The following is a 17,776-nucleotide window of genomic DNA, read 5'->3' as shown; positions in this document are numbered from 1 at the left end:
ACACCCAAACATAATTTAAAAAAAAAAAAAAAAATCTAAACACTATTTACCTAAAAATTCGTAAAGAGAATAAAAATTTAATTCTGATTTCAAAAATTTAATATTTAAACATACAATTAGCTTTGCGGGAAGGATTTATTTATGTTTTTGCACAATATATCGGGACATGATTGGCTCACAACTTCTTTGCACAACTTCCTCACAATTTCACTCACAATGGTATGGGACCTACAAACATAGCCCCACACCATTATGAGTCGGATTGTGAGAGAGTTGTGATGGTATTGTGGTTTTATAATTTTCCTTCCCAATATATCTGCCGCACCTGCCCAATGTCAGAGTTTTTTTTTTACTAAACTCTGAGCTTTTGTCAGACGAGGGGGATGCGACAAAAGCGAAAGGAAAGTGAGCTGAGAGCCTGAGATACTAGCCAAACTCGCCTACTAGCCTTTCTCCAAACTTTTTTTTTTTTTTTTTTTTTCATCAAGAACATGTCCACATCCACTGTACGTCCACACGTTTCCTTTCTTTTTTTGATTTGTGGTTTTTATTTTTTTTTTGGTTGTGCCTAGCTAGGTCATTATGATTGTTTTTATTTATAATTTTTTTTAAAAATATTTGTTAGAACTATGCATTTAAATATATAAAACACTCTAAAAAATTAACAAATTAACAAATTAACTGAAACTCAAAATAATTATATAGATTTAATACTAGTAATATAATATTAAATTTTAAAGCTACAAAAATAATTTTTTCATAAAAATATAATATAAAAATACCTTATTTATAATTATCGCTTTAGGCCCAAAACGTATAGAGCCGGCCTTGCTGAGTAATTCTAGCCGGCGCTCTAGCGTCCCTCCCATGTCCATCTCCGTCTGACGTGGCATCACGCCACGTCAGACCTTTTTTTTATTAAAAAAAAATTTTCAAAAAATTCAAAGTTTTCAAAGCCCGTTAAACATGAAACAACTGCTGCCAATTTCTCCCAAAATATTTTTTCCCCCAAAAAGCTTATCGCCTTTCCCTCCTACCTCCCTTCCTCCACCCCATCGACAGCCACCCACCTGCTGAGCACCGTCGACCACCAGCTACCACCGCCACCGAACCCCGGTTCGTCCATCTCCGGCCTCCATCCACCGTCAAGCTCCGAAGAACCATCCATCGTATAGCTCCAACGAACCATCGACTGTTCCACCACGACGAGCCCAGCCCAGCCACCACCACCGCCGACAAGCCAAGCCGAATCACTACCACCGCAGAGGACTCCGACGACCCATCCACCGTAAGGTCTTCTCTGTTTTATTTTGATTTTCCTTTCGATTTTCTCTTCTTCATACAGATCTCGATTTTGTGGTTTATTTGTGTGCTAATCGCCTGTATTGTTTGTTTGTATAGCTTCACTCATTAGTCACTCATGAGTTACACAAGCATATACATATACACACACATGTATGTATATATTTTTGTATAGATCAGTTCTATAGATACCAATGAATCGTACAAAAGATATTTTTAATGATAGGGTTAGTGGCAGAGCCAAGGATTTTTACTTGGGGGGCTGAATATTGTTGCCAGGCAGAAGAGGGAGGAGGTTTGAAAGGCGACTTGGAGTTGAGAAGAAGAGACAAAGCAGAGGAGAGGGAGGGAGGAGTTGAGGGGAGGATGGATGAAAGGAACACACGTCTAGGTTTTAGAAAAATAAATCTTTTGGTTTATAGAAACTTTTTAAGGGTTAAATTTTTTGATTTAAAAAAGAGCTCAAATGTTTTATCATATTTTTTAGGAGAGGACTTTTAGATTTTAAAAAGAAAAGAAACCCAAATATATTTCGTGATGGTGCATTTTGTAAGAAAAGAATTTCCTATGTCTGTGTTAGTGTGTGCGTGTGGTTGTTCTTGATGAGGAGTTGCATATATTTACGTTGTGTATGTATTTTAATGAGTTGATATGAGCTATTTGTTAGTTAAAGTCCTAGTGTCGTTATCATTGATTCTGATTTGGGAACTCATGCAATTCATGTGATTGAATATACGAATTTTTGGGTTCAACTGTTTGCTCCAGTAGATCTTTGTAAATTGTTGACAGTATTGGTAGACTAACATGGGTTCCTCCTCCAGAAGTTTAAATCAGTGAATTTTGAAATTTTTCGAGTTTGAGCACAATCAAGTTTGTTGCTCTTGTTGATTCTCACTGTGGCCAACTAGTTGTGTATGTTTATGACATGCCGTGCCAATCAAGGTTGATTTTCTAGTTGTCCCTTTTAGTAAGTATGTTGTTTAAATTGAAAGTTTATCATACTTATATAGCACTATTTAGATTGTCTTTTATTTGTTTTTTTTTTTTGGCTGATTTTGTTCATTTTTTAAACATGCAGTGAGACACTGCTTGTCATGGTTAGTTTTGCAATGCTGTGTGATTTAGTTGCTTCCTAGCCTTGTGGGCTTTATCAAACAAATAGATTATATAGTTTATAGCCGAGCTGAAGGTTAACTTGATAGATTATTGTCACTTTTTGATAAGTACGATAGATTATTGCCACTTACAAGGGAAGAATTTTTGACTGGATGAATGATAAGTTGATAAGTTTCTTTATAACTAGATTGATATGGTTTATGGTACTTGATCTTTTAATATTTTTCCATTTTTCCATTGTGGCTTTTTTGTGCTTCCAGACAATGTTGATTTGGGGACAACACTTGGAAAGTATTTTCGTGTGTCCTACCTTACCATTGTTGATCCAGGTACCTCAAACATATATTCTCCTTGTATGACTGTATCATCCCTGTGATAGATTTGATTTACTCAGTCACTTCTGCCACACGTAAATGGAATTCAAAAAAAAATTTTATACAATTTTTTTTGTTCGTACAGATTATCTTATTTGTTGCTACTAAATGAAGCTGAGTGATCCATCCTACACATACTCAGGAGAAAGTGTTGCCAATGACAGAACAACATTGTGCTTTTGCGGAATTCCATCTGGACTTTTTTGTTGTTATGCTATTTTGTACATGATTTGATTATCTAAAATTATCTTAATGTATGAAAAGGATCATTGTAATATTTATCTTTTTTGTACCGGATTTGACTTGGTCCTTTTTATTATTATTTACCTTTTATGATTGGTAGTTAAACACAACCTACATCTCTATATGGGAGAATCATCTGGTTTGTCTAAAGAAGCACCATGCATATTTCTATCATTTTCATAATATTATGTGTATAATTCCTTTGCCGGTTCGTGTTTTCTTCACTCATAAATTAATGCAGATTTCAAAAACTCCTGGACATGTAGAAAAAAGGAAAGTCCTTGCAATTGGATAGCCTAAAATAGAATTTTCAAAGAGATGTTACATGAAAATTTACAGACCATTCGAACCTTAATACAGACCACTTTAGGAACAAAATTACATTTAAGAAAATTTCACAGAACAACAAAATTTGAATTAAACATACATTCGTTTATATCCATTTCTAGCTTGTAATGAAACAATTCTAAATCTATAGAATTCTACAGATGACAATATGTTACAATGCCATAACTTCAAATCCCTCCGGTCTCTTCCTTATACTTAAAATTGTCATAACATCACAACCCCAAGCTCTCTTGGTTGCTAAAAAAATGTGGCAAACATAGACATCAAATCCCAAAAAAACATGAAGATTCCACAACTTCCACAAAAAATGAGATTCCAAAACTATTCCACAGCTCTCTTTTCGTCTGTTTCTCTGCTCTAGTGGTGTTAAGAACTTTGCTCTGTTCTGCCTTTTGATAGTGGTATTCTTAAGCTCCTCCTGCAACAAGGAGCACATACATAAGTATTATTTTCCCTTTTAGAGAAAAATAAACTAGTACTTCCTTTTAAGCATTCAAATGTTTGACAAGCCTTGGACTAAGTGAAAAGGTACACTTCTAGTAGAGGCCAGAAACTCGAATGAGATCCAAGTTTGCACTCACACAAGTGGCATCAGAGATTCAGAATTATTAACTGACGATCTGTCACTTATATTCAAAAATTGAATAACCATAGACAACTAGTTGGCCACAGTGAGAATCAACAAGAGCAACAAATTTGATTGTGCTCAAACTCGAAAAATTTCAAAATTCATTGATTTAAACTTCTGGAGGAGGAACCCATGTTAGTCTACCAATACTGTCAACAATTTACAAAGATCTACTAGAGCAAACAATTGAACCCACAAATTCGTATATTCAATCACATGAATTGCATATGAGTTCCCAAATCAGAATCAATGATAACGACACTAGGACTTTAACTAACAAATAGCTCATATCAACTCATTAAAATACATACACAATGTAAATATATGCAACTCCTCATCAAGAACAACCACACGCACACACTAACACAGACATAGGAAATTCTTTTCTTACAAAATGCAGCATCACGAAATATATTTGGGTTTCTTTTCTTTTTAAAATCTAAAAGTCCTCTCCTAAAAAAATATGATAAAACATTTGAGCTCTTTTTTAAATCAAAAAATTTAACCCTTAAAAAGTTTCTATAAACCAAAAGATTTATTTTTCTAAAACCTAGACGTGTGTTCCTTTCATCCATCCTCCCCTCAACTCCTCCCTCCCTCTCTTCTGCTTTGTCTCTTCTTCTCAACTCCAAGTCGCCTTTCAAACCTCCTCCCTCTTCTGCCTGGCAACAATATTCAGCCCCCCAAGTAAAAATCCCTGGCTCTGCTACTAACCCCATCATTAAAAATATCTTTTGTACGATTCATTGGTATCTATAGAATTGATCTATACAAAAATATATACATACATGTGTGTGTATATGTATATGCTTGTGTAACTCATGAGTGACTAATGAGTGAAGCTATACAAACAAACAATACAGGCGATTAGCACACAAATAAACCACAAAATCGAGATCTGTATGAAGAAGAGAAAATCGAAAGGAAAATCAAAATAAAACAGAGAAGACCTTACGGTGGATGGGTCGTCGAAGTCCTCTGCGGTGGTAGTGATTCGGCTTGGCTTGTCGGCGGTGGTGGTGGCTGGGCTGGGCTGGGCTCGTCGTGGTGGAACAGTCGATGGGTCGTTGGAGCTATACGATGGATGGGTCTTCGAAGCTTCGTGGTGGATGGAGGCCGGAGATGGACGAACCGGGGTTCGGTGGCGGTGGTAGCTGGTGGTCGACGGTGCTCAGCAAGTGGGTGGCTGTCGGTGGGGTGGAGGAAGGGAGGAAGGAAGGAGGGAAAGGCGGTAAGCTTTTTGGGGGCAAAAATATTTTGGGAGAATTTGGCAGCAGCTATTTCGTGTTTAACAGGCTTTGAAAATTTTGAAAATTTTGAATTTTTTTTTTTAATAAAAAAAAGGTCTGACGTGGCATGCCACGTTAGACGGAGATGGACATGGGAGGGACGTTAGAGCGCCGGCTAGAATTACTCGGCCTTGCTGCATTGTTTGTGGAAGCAAGGTTGAAAAGAACAAAAGGGTCTTTATTGGACGTCAGCAAGCATTTAGCATTTCGTTTCAACTCCTCCAATCGGGTAGCATACAATTCATACTGCAAGACAACCTGAATTACATGCACATCATAAAGGAAGTGTCTGACTAAGAAGAAGTGGACTTACAGTGTAGGGGGTGCTTAAGGACTCAATGACATCGGGTTCCCAAATGCTACGATGATAATGAGCCGCGCGACCGCCGTGTATTCCCCTGTTGTAACTCTCATTGAACTTTGAGACGATCATGAAGGAGGGCAATATCTTACCTCTTCTTCTATGTGTTTGGGAAACTACATTTCTTTGGCGATTAAGAGTAACGCAACAGGAGCTAGGGAGGGAGAACATTATTTCCATCAGGAAGATCGATGTTAATGTCACGAACAACTAACTTGAAACAATTATTGCAGAAAACATCTAAAACCATCTTCTTATATAGAACAAAGATTAGCATAAGGGTCAAAGTTATTAGTTGTGTACGTTCATTATGAGGACTAAGAAAATAATTGAGTCATAAAAAATGAAAAATGTTACGTACGTACCAACATGGTTTCTGATGTAAGACGTTAATTATTGTTTATATCATAGATACACCTAAACGACGACGCTTCTGGCATTGAGAAATTTGATGTGATAAAAAAGCTGATGATTTCGTCTTGCTCTGTGCCAAAATAAAATTGGTTGAATGGGAACGCATTGCTCATGCCAGGAATATCATTCACGGTATTGCGTAATCTAGCTACATGCTTTTCCACATTATAATGTACGCAGTCATTTATGAATTAATTTGTTGACTCCAAATATATTATTTTCCAACATGATTCTTAAATGCATTACAATATTGTTTCTTTTTCTTTTCTTTTCTTTTCTTTTCTTTTTTTTTTTCTTTTTTTAAATTAGTGTAATTACTTTGATGGACCGAGTCATTTATTTGACACATTCCCAACTGCTCTTATGATATGTCGCATTTACTTTTTATTTTCTTGTAATTCCCCTTTTCCCCTTCACCACATTGAATAGAATATATATAGTGATTTTTGCAGTTACAATGAGCTTTTTATATTTGGCTTTTTTCTAAATTTTTAACAAAATTCACAAAAACTACCACTTAAATAACTCTTTACCAAATGTTCAACAATCATTTTTACATTCAAAGAGCCTAAAAAGTGAATGTTATAATTTTTTAATATTATTTTTTTTGCATAGAATGCTTCAAAATATTTGGCTTGAATTGAATTTAATACATTGAATACATTGAATGCTTTTGGTAGTTAACTTTATCAATAAAAAATAGTATTAGTTAAAGTAGAAAAACATTTAGAGAGTTTGTTGTTTAATAGTTTTAAAAGTTACTAGCTAAATCAATAAAAATAAAATTTTAGAGGTAAATTTAGAGTTAAAGAACTCGTTGTGCATACTCTTAGACTGCTCGAATTGGTTCTCCTACTTGCCACAACAATTCTAGTACCTAAGTGATCCATTCACTTGTATGATTTTCACTATTTGATGCGCGCCTAATGTTCTTGTTCGGTGTCTTGTCAACATAAATTGATTATAGACACTACAAAAAATTAGGTTATTAGCGGCGATATGTCGCCGTTAATAATTCGACTCTAATGTTCATTAGCGGCGACCTTAAAAAGTCGACGCTAAAGTGTCCCAACAATGGCAACAAATGTTGATACATGTAAAATCAAATTGTCATATAGATAGGTGAACTCATTATTCATGACGATCTATTTGCCCAACGTTACGGCTTATTCGAGGGGTTAAAGGATATTTTTGACGAAGTGTTCCTATTCTATCTCATATAAGGTTTATTAAAAAAAATATATATACTTCACTTATAATCTCTGATCTTTTATTACTTTTATAATTAGGTACTGAAATTTTAAAAAGTGTTAATTCAGGATTTTATTTTATTTTTTCAATTTCAACCCTCCGTTAGAATTTCCTGTTAAATCTTGTCAAAATTCACAAAATACCCCTCCTTGTTTTTATGAGAAAAAAGAAAAAAAAAATTGCAAGGTTTTAGGTGTTGGTCAGAATTTTATGAAATTTCCAAAAATAACTATGGTTGAATCGTTGAAAATTTTATAATTTTTTTTTTTTAAAAAAAAAAAAAAAAAAAATAGGGTTAGTTTGGGAATTTTGATAGGATTTAATGAAAAATTCTAACGGAATGTTGAATTTGAAAAAAAAAAATTGAAAGATGGATACTAATTTGAGGACCTAATTGCAAAAGTGATAAAAGATTAGAAGTTATAAGTGAAGTTTTTCCAAAAAATAAAATACAAAAATGGAGGGACTTTTTGTTTTGTTCATGCATGGTCTATTTGTGCCACATACTTCAATCCCATCACTATCGATACCGCAAGTTACATCATGATTGAAAAATGCTTGGGTATTACGGCTTTTATTCTATTATTCTTTTAAACTCATCTCGCAATATATTAATAGTGAAAAAAATTAAGCAATAAAATTTGATAGATAAATGTAATTGTTTTGTGGTTGATATGGTAAGTGTCATATGTACTGCGGTGTTTTTTTTTTTTAAGGGACTTATGATGAAAGTTGTAATATTTCTAGCAATAGTCTTATAGATTTCACCAATAACCTTCTTTCTTTCTTTCTTTCTTTCTTTTTTTGGGGGGGGGGGGGGGGGGGCTAAGAAATGAACACGTCTAATCCCTTCTTAGAGCACTAGAAGCTGATATCCTATAGGTGATTCCCTTCCCTAAATATTGGAAAATTTTGAAAAAAGTTACAAAAAACCACCCCACATCAGTAGCTACAGTGCTACCCAATGAATTATATATTAATAAAAAAAAATGACAAAATGTAGGAAAGTAAGAAAAAAAAAGATAAAGAGTAAAAAAAAGAGTATTTAATTGATTTAGAGAAAGATAAGGAAATCTATTCTGAAGTGTTGCTTTTATAGGAAAGCAAAAAGTAATTTTGTTCCCTCCATTTAGGAAAAATGGTTGGGTATTTAGTGCTACTACTCTTAAGGTTAAGATTTAGTGCGATACCTTTGCCCTAATGAACAATGCAATAGGACAAAAGTATGTAAGTATATATAGGAGAGGGCATTACCTGCTTGAGCGGGGTAGCTCAAACCCCACTTCCTTAGGCTTCTAGACACCTGCTGCCCCCCCCCCCCCCCCCCCCCCCCCCCTCTCTCATACCCCCTCATACACTTACATATTCCTGCCTTATTGCAATGCAATATGACATGTATTGCATCAGATCTCTATCTTTCATTCCCATAGCCCACTTGGCCGAACGTAGTCGGTTCACCTTCTGCCGTCGAACCAAGAGCTTAACTTTAATCGCCCTAATTTTTCAAGCACTTGAAGTTCTGACCTTAATTAAAACAACTTGGAAATGACAAAGCTATTCTACACATTAGCATGTGAAATTCTGTGCTTTAGGAAGCAAATATCATTCTGAGCATTGCTCACACAAACATGGTGAATCTTCCTTGTTGCATCCCCATACACTAAGTTTATTCAATAGTGATGGGTTTGACAATTAACGAGGTCAAATGATCTTTAATCACCCCAGTCGATGTCCCAAGCCCGTCTCCATGTTGGTAGATGCATTGAGCAGTGCGCGCCATGTTTAATGACATCTTCACAACGGATTTTGGCAGGGAACTTTTGGCACTCTCCTCACTCAGTTTTTTCCATGAGTAGCTGATCAATCTCTTTATGTAATCTTGAGCTTCTTCTTTGGATACACTTTCTTGTACCATGTAGCACTCGATGGATTTCGCCACATCACCTCTCTTGCTTTCAGCCTACCAATCCAAGAAACAAATAAAAGTAGAGTACTAGGGAGTGATATGAATATAATAAATATTTACTTCTACCATTGTCAAATAAAATAAGACTAATAGGTCAGCTTATAACAGCTTCTTAACAAACTTAATTACAAACATTTGTACCTCTGAAGTCCCCAAATCATCACTTAGTCGAGTTATGAGGGATGCCCAATATATTGGCTCAGAATCGTGCTTGAAGCAATCTAGTGCTTCTTTTGATATAGTGCACCCAAGCTGTACATAAGCATGGACGATTGCTGCAGGGCCACCCACAGAAATCAATGCATTTTCTAAGTACTCGTTCACAGTTGGAGTGTATCCGTTGGAAAACCACCGCGCTTCTATTAAATGTGATCTACAAAGATTTGACCACTGCAATGACAATAATGAATGCCAATCAGACATTGCATGCCCCATCACAAATGTGTTTCTGTTAATTATTGCCGGTAGAGTTAAACAGAACTGATCAAATCTACAAACACCCTATTGAAGAATTAACTTCAATTTTCTTACCGCTTCCTTAATGTAGGGGAAAGTATCCAAGTCCTGATCTTTGAGGACATCAAACACCACTTCATTAACATAGTTAAGCATAGCAACGTAACAAATCTTCATATATTGGGGAAGGTCATCCATCGCCTTCATCTCCCATCTGCTCAAAATATTAGAAAACGACAGACAAGAAAAAAGGTACAATTAATATTTATGATGATCTAGGTGATGGATTGGACAAAATAAAAATAAACTATAGGAGCTTTGATAATCATGTTTATTTTGTTCGTGTACCGATCCACAGCATCAGTGAAGCATTCCAGCTCATCTAGCGATCCATATATATCATACATGTCGTCAATAGCTAATAATATGCATACAAATTTAGTGATGCCGATCCTGCACTTCGAAAACTGGGGCTCAAAAATGATCCCCATCGCCCACAAATAATTCTCCATCAACCTATCCCTTGAAAAAGGTAGCTTATCTTTAAAACCCAAGTCTCTCCACCACCTAATGAATCAAATTCAAAAATGTCAATTATCTAACGGGAAGTGATCTTCCATTGAACAATATGGATCAAAATAAGTTTTACCTTGCTAACTCCTCAAGCTCTTGCTGATATATGGATTGCACTAGATTGTAATCTAACTTGGCCAGCTCCAGCAGAGTCAAGTTCTTTGCAGTATCCTTTTGATAGACATCAATAAAGTTTCGTGCTTCAATTCTTTGCATCCTCCAATACAGGGGGATTTCCAATGACTGTCTCACTTGCTCAGCTGAATCACTGTCCAATTTTTCCATTAATGATTTTAGGTTTTCGATGCTAAAATCCCTGGCTTCTTCCAAAGTATTTTCTCCATGCATTCGAAGATGAGAGGCTTCATACAAACTCAAAAGTCCCTCCATATCATTGCTTAAGCTGTCCATGAATCTCCCACCGCAGCTTTTGAATTTGTCGAACACATCTGTCTTGCCAAAATTGCTAAGAAATGAGTTGTTTAAAGCCCTTTGAAAGAAAATGAAAGCTACATGGAATTTTGTGAAACAATGTCATCACCTGAGCTAATCGAAAAAGCATGTTCTCTTAAAACTCGAAACTGCAAAGCAGTGGTGTAAAGATTGCTTGTGACTTCCGGATACAAAACACCTATAGCTTCTTCAATCTCATTTTCAAAGTGGTAAGCAACTCCTAACCGCTGCATCGTGGAAGCAAGCTTGAAAAGGACAGAAGGGTCTTTATTGGACGTCAGCAAGCATTTAGCATTTCGTTTCAACTCCTCCAGTCGGGTGGCATACAATTCATACTGCAAGACAACCTTAATTACATGCACATCATGAAGGAAGTATCTGACTATACGAAAGGAAAATGACAACAAGTGGACTTACAGTATAGGGAGTGCTTAAGGATTCAATGAGCTTGAGGTCCCAAACGCTAGGATGGTACTGAGCTGATCGCCGTGGATGTGTTAACTCATTGAGCTTTGACACAATCATGACGGACGGGATTGTTGGCAGGCTTCTTCTTCTGTGTGTTTGGGAAACTAATTTTCTTTGGCGATTAATTGTAACGCAACACGAGCTAGGGAGGGAGAGAAACATTATTTCCATCTGGAAGATGTTAATGTCACGAACAACTAATTAACTTGAAACAATTATTGCAGAAAATATCTAAAACCTTCTTCTTATATAGAACAAAGATTAGCATAGGGGTCAAAGTTATTAGTTATGTACGTTCATTATGAGGAGGACTACAAAATTAATAATTTCAGACACAAAAATACTTGGATTAGTGTATAATCCCCTCAAACTTTCCAGTTCGTGTGACAAAACTATTTAGGAGGTGCCTTTTATTTTTTAGTTGAAAATATGTTGCGAATATGATATAAACGTAAAGTAATTATAAGTATTTTGTGAGAGTTTTGTGTTTGCAGTTTGTCAATGCTATTTTTTTTTTTTTTTAATTTGCTAAAAATAAAAAAGCAAACCCATTATGCATTATCAAACCAACCCCTCAATATGTGTTATTAACTTTATGATTAATGCTAGAACGTACTTACATTTTTATCTCATATCTATTTTACAAACTACTGATATGACATGCAGCTACAACTAATTATTGGATCAATCATTATTAAAATAAAGGAAAAAATATAAAAAAAACTCCCTAAACAAACAACCAATTTTAGAATAGCCTCATGAATTTTCAAATGTACTAATGTGACCCATCAAATTATCAAAGTGTGCCAAAAATGTCATTTTTGTTGAAATATTCTTATGATACTCTTATTATATTAAACCTTAAAATAAAAAATTAATAATTTTTTTTTAAAAAAAAATGAAAATTAAAAAAAAAAACCTATTAATATAAAACTAAAAGGTTAAAGAAATTAAATTAAAAACTTAAAAAATCATTAATATTTTTTTAAAAAAAATTAAAACAAGATAAAACAAGAAAAAAAGGCCGGTGGCTCAGCTGTTAGTTCAAGCCTCGAGGGGATTTTTTTTTTTTTTTTTTTTATATTTTGACACAGATTTCAAACAGCCATAACGTACTGAAGTGTGAAGACGGACTAGAATCATGTTGAAAGAGCAACATAAACAAGCTGTGGGTGGTGGCCTTACGTGGAGGGACGGACCAGACATTTCAATAGGACGGGGTCAAATATTTTTTATTTTTTATTTTGACACAGATTTCAAACAGCCATAACGTACTGAAGTGTGAAGACGGACTAGAATCATGTTGAAAGAGCAACATAAACAAGCTGTGGGTGGTGGCCTTACGTGGAGGGACGGACCAGACATGCATTTCAATAGGACGGGGTCAAATATTTTTTATTTTTTTTAAGTAGGGCTTAAAGTGTGTGTATATATATATATATATATATATATATATATATATATATATATATATATATATATATATATATATATATATATATATATATATATAACCAAATTTTAAATAAATTAAACATAACCTAGTTTTTATATTTTAATTATTCCTTTCAAATTAAAAATTAATGCTCCATTTGTTTCGGCGTAAAATGATTTCTGGAAAATGATTTCGGCATTTTCCGGTGTTTGGTGGGGACGAAAATAATAGTCAACCGGAAAATGATTTCTGTTTGACCAAAAATGCTTAGTAAATTTCAGAAAAGCGTAAATCGTTTTCCGAAGATGCCAGACGCGGTCGATCTATTTTAAACGACACAGTCGACCTTCACGTTCAAGCAGCCGATCACCATCGAAATCCGACAACATCCGGTTAATGTAGCCGGAATCTGGCGACGAAATCCGGCCACCTTCGCCGAAATCCGGTCAGTCCAAATTCCGACGACCAATCTGGCCGGAATCCGGCCATTTGGCCAGACCGGCCGGATTCCGGCCATCTGACCGGATTTGGCCAGAAAGGTTGTATTCCGGGCCTCCGGCCATCTGGCCGGAGCTGGCCAGACAGGCCGGATTCCGGCCATCTGGTTGGAGCTGGCCAGACTGGGCAGATCCGGCCAGCCTGCCGGGATCCGACCTCTCTGGCCAGATGGCCGGAATCCGGCCGTTTGTGCAGGATTCCAGCGAAACTGCCGGAATCCGGCTATCCTAGATTCCGATGAAACTGTCCGAATTTCGGCCTTTATCTCGAATTCTGGTTATATTAGCCGGAATCAGGTAAAAATGGTCAAAATCTTGTCGGTCAGTGACCGAATCTCGTCATCGATGATTTGTATATTATTTTATATTAATATTTATATGTTTTGAATAAAAATTAATTTTTATAGGTTAAAATGATTGAATGAAAATATGAAAATATTTGTGATTTTCTGTACGCGCCAAACACCGAAAAATGCTTTCAGGGAAAAATATTTTCCAGAAAAATGATTTCCCTGAAACCATTTTACTACAGAAACCATTTTACGTCGAAACAAATGGAGCATAATTAGAAAATTTGAAAAGAAAGTTTTTTGGGAAAAAAAAAAAGTAAAGAAAACCACTGATCCAAGTTTCAGAAAATGAAAAATAAAATAAAAATGTTTATGTAGAAATTGAGAAGAAATTGAGAAACTTCAGTTGTATGAATTATATATTTCTTGACATTCTCACAAAGCTTTACTTGAATGACATCTTCTTGAAGCTTTAAACATTATTATAATTTATTAACAACACAAATTAATCACACAAATGACAAAAAAATAAATAAAAAATAAAAATCACTCCCATTCTCACTGTTATCACGTGATTCACGTTCACGAGTAAGCAAAGAGTAGAGTGTACAAATAAAAGAGATTTGAGTCTTTTCTCCTTAGTCAATAGTCATCAAACTTTATTATATTTTGTTTTTTGTTTTTTGTTTTTTTGTAAGTAAAATTTATTTCGTTTATTTTCTATTGTCTCTTATTGGATCCGGCTGCTGCATACTTGCGGTAGTTTTTACACAGCATCTCAGCCGTAAAACAGAAACTTTCTACTTTTTACTTTTTTTTTTTACTTTTTTTTTTTCTCTCTCTGTCTCTCTTTCATTCACAGCTATTGTGAGAAACCAAAGGTGTGCCAAACACAAGGAACAAACACTCATAAGCAGATCATCTTTAAATAGGTTTTGTGACTCTCAGAAACTGGCAACTTTGGAAGAGAGAAGTGATTGATCATGGCGAAAAGTGAAGTGAAGCTTCTGGGTGCATGGCCAAGCCCATTTGTGATAAGGGCTCGGATTGCCCTTAACATCAAAGCTATTGACTATGAGTTTCTTGAGCCTAAGAGCCAGCTTCTTTTCCAATCCAATCCTGTCTACAAGGCCCTAATGAGGGAAAATCGTTGTGCGTTTAGAGACTATAAGAGATTTTGATGGGTTGCTTTCTTGCTTGTTTTGGTTCCTGCAAAGAAGGAACCAGGGTCGGAACAACGTTCAGCCTCGTGACCACCAAGTACTGTTTGTTTGTTTGTTCTCAAGCTTTGATTTTTACGGTTTGGTTTGGTGTTTTGCCTTGACCCTTTTGGTTTGTTGCCCCTTCTAAGTCCTTCCAGAATCCAGACAGTGAGGAGGGGCCAACATCCTTTAAAAAAAAAAAAAAAAAAAAAATTCAAGAAATTGGGTGGGAGGCCATGGCCCCTACTGGCCCCCTTCTTCCGTCACTGCTTACGTGTTTCTGTCGTAACTATTTATGACTCTGAAATACATATAGCTGATAGCTCTCTGTGATGCCTCCAAGGCACTGGCTGCTCTGTCTGTCTCTCTCTAGCTCCTTGTCTCTGTCTCTCTCCCTAAACAAACAGTTTCATTTTTCCGTTGCCGTTGGTTACTACGTACCAGCTTCATTACTTTTGCTCAAAATGCTTTTACCATTTGACATTAAAACATATTCGTAAGTTTTTATGGGACTAAAAAAATGTTAAGGCATTTTCAAAATTATATGTATATATATTTATTTTGAATCTTGAAAATGTTTTAAAAGGAATGTGTTAAACATCATTAAATGAAGATAGTCCTATATGAAAAAAAAAAAAAAAAAAAAAAAAGAAAAAAAGAAAGAAAGTATAATTGACATTTATAAAGTCATATACACTTTAAACATTTAAAGTAATGCTTTGGTGTATGCACTTACGTGTATACTCTAGTACGGTGCGAAACACCGCGCTAGTGGCTCTTTGATGGCGCACCTGACACTTTGGCGCACTTGGCACTTTGATAGCGCATCGGAGCTTGGAGTGATCTAATTATGACTTTTTAATTTTGGATGGTCATGATCAATCGATTTGATGGTTTGATCAAACCATAGGATGCTTCTTAGGTAAATCTAGTGGTCGGATTTACTGAACAGTCACTAAAATAAACTGTAAGATCAAATCACATTTGATCTGACGGTTGAGATTAATAAATAACGATATAATGGTTATAATTAAATAATCATTGACAGTTATTTGATCTGATTGTCAAAATTAAGTATATGTTAAAATAGCAGTTTATGACTGTTACTTACAGGGGTTTCTCCCCCAAAAAAAAAAATTCTAAAAAAAAAAAATAAAACTTTTACCCCTAATTTTATTTTATTTTTTTTAGTTTTGGCTCCCCAAATTATTTTTTTTCAATTTGCCCCCCTCCCCCAAATCCTAAATCCTAACTCTGCCCCTATTACTTAAGCAGTTATGGACAGTTAGATTAGCACAGATGTAACTGCTGTCCAGTTATCAACAAAATACAGAAATAATTGCTGGATTAGCACAAAAGTAACTGTTGTTCAATTATCAACAAAATACGGAAGTAACTGCTGTCCTGTAATTTAATAAAAAGATAACAAAATTTCTTTGATCTTCAGTGCTTTTTCTGATACCTTCTGTATTTAAAATTTCGTTTAATAGAAAAATCTGAAAGTATTCAGGTTTAATTTCGTTTGTGCAAAATACAATTAAACAAACAGAAGATTCTGAGTTCCATTGTATACTGGAGAAATATTTATTGTAACGTTTTGCATACTTTTTTAGTGGGAGTAAATAATTTCTTGAAAAAAATTACGTTGTAATGCGCTTCAAGAGAATTTTTTTTTTTTTTTTTTTTTTTTTTTTTTTTTAACAATAAATAGGTTACAGTTTTCACTGCCGGACATTATCAAGTTTCTATGGCATTTTATCATTAACAAGTTTTACGGTTTTGAGTCTTTTAAGGTTATGACCGTTTCGTCATTAGAGCTCAAACCAAGTAACCAACCCTCAAAGAGTTGTTCGGGTTGTATTATTGGTCTGCAATGTATGAGTAAAATCACCCAATTCCCGCCACAACTTCAAATCATTGCGCATGCATGGTTACAGCAAATGCATTCAATAAACATGACAGCCTTTTGGCTGGTAGGGACCCAAATTTGGATGATCAATATAGTTCGATAACATTTTTTTTTAAGGACGCGGTTTATTTTATTTTTATTTTTTATTATTATTATTATTATTATTATTATTATTATTTATGTTTTTGTAGAAAAAGTGTTTTTTTTACAATTAAGTCGGTTCGGTTCAATTAACCGACAAAATTAAAAATTCTACCGCCTATCTAACTGAACTAACATCGAAACAGTTTTTTTTATTTTGACTACTGACCGCTGAAACACCGTAGGCGATCGGTGGTGGTCGGGAGGCAGTAATCAGATATTTTGCTCACTCCTAGAAGGTGTTAGTAAATGAGGCTATATTTAGATACTTATTTTAGTTGAAAAATTGGTGAGCTGTTACAATATACACTAGTGTTAACTAAATTTGGTAAGCATTGCAGCCCACTAAATGTATTTGGTCCGAACATTTGGTGAGTAGGTATTGCGCTTAATTTTCATTCACCAAATGTAAAAATAAAGCATTTTTCAATTTCTGACATTCTCTCTCCTCTCAATAAAGAATGTAGAAGTCATTGAAGAAGAATATTTAAATATAATAGTTAAAGCGAATAGCTAAAATAGACAGCTGAATGTAGATGCTTTAAAAAAGTGAATAGTTAAAATATAAAATTTGATTTTTTTTAGCTAAAATAAAGAACAAGAGGTGCACATGACTTTAGAATATAGATGATTTGGAAAAAGAAATAATAGTTAAGAGAAATAATGAAAATGAGTGGCTAAAATATAGAGTAATTGAGATGTATGTTCTTTGGAAAAGCAAGCCGTAAAATAAGAAAATATGTTTTTTTTTTTATATATATATATATTTATAATGGAAAAAAAAATTGAGGTTAATTGTTTTTTTAAAAAAAGTAAAAATATATGAGGAGAATGTTTTGAAGCTTAGCAAACACCCCAAAACCAATTTAGGGTTAAGCCTCATTTTTAGTACTTGTGGTTATAAGCCTTAACGTACAGTTGTCTCGGTTTTCAATTCCAGTACTAAGTGGTCCATTCACTTGTACAATTTTCACTTTTTGTTCGGTGTTTTGTCCACAGAAATAGAAACAAGTGAAACCTTGTATGGTCTGTTTGGATTCATAATAGAATCCAATTCCAC

The 17,776-nt window shown here is 34.8% G+C and overlaps 1 protein-coding gene across 1 annotated transcript; it reads right to left on the bottom strand.

Annotated features, from left to right (window-relative positions):
• Positions 1-8,726: 8,726 nt before the first annotated feature.
• LOC133861757 (probable terpene synthase 9) lies at positions 8,727-11,442 on the bottom strand. Its single transcript, XM_062297555.1, has 7 exons — positions 11,192-11,442; positions 10,863-11,109; positions 10,398-10,770; positions 10,097-10,315; positions 9,824-9,962; positions 9,434-9,682; positions 8,727-9,286 (listed from the first exon to the last, which is right to left on the bottom strand). Exons 1-7 carry the CDS (start codon positions 11,411-11,413, stop codon positions 8,993-8,995), a joined length of 1,743 nt encoding a protein of 580 aa, XP_062153539.1. The 5' UTR covers positions 11,414-11,442; the 3' UTR covers positions 8,727-8,992.
• Between the last annotated feature and the right edge of the window lie 6,334 nt (positions 11,443-17,776).

The sequence above is a fragment of the Alnus glutinosa genome, chromosome 2 (genome assembly GCF_958979055.1).
Source record: "Alnus glutinosa chromosome 2, dhAlnGlut1.1, whole genome shotgun sequence".
Lineage (NCBI taxonomy): Eukaryota > Viridiplantae > Streptophyta > Magnoliopsida > Fagales > Betulaceae > Alnus > Alnus glutinosa.
Note: the sequence above shows the minus strand (reverse complement) of the source record. Positions and strands in the feature narration are given on the sequence as shown.

What these genes read in the sequence shown, in the direction of transcription:
- LOC133861757 (XM_062297555.1), bottom strand. Translation starts at nt 11,413, where the DNA reads ATGGAAATAATGTTTCTCTCCCTCCCTAGCTCGTGTTGCGTTACAATT. An exon ending in CCTTAAGCACTCCCTATACT is followed by an intron (nt 11,110 to 11,191) that starts GTAAGTCCACTT and finishes GTTGTCTTGCAG; the next exon opens with TATGAATTGTATGCCACCCG. An exon ending in GAGCTTGAGGAGTTAGCAAG is followed by an intron (nt 10,316 to 10,397) that starts GTAAAACTTATT and finishes TTGATTCATTAG; the next exon opens with GTGGTGGAGAGACTTGGGTT.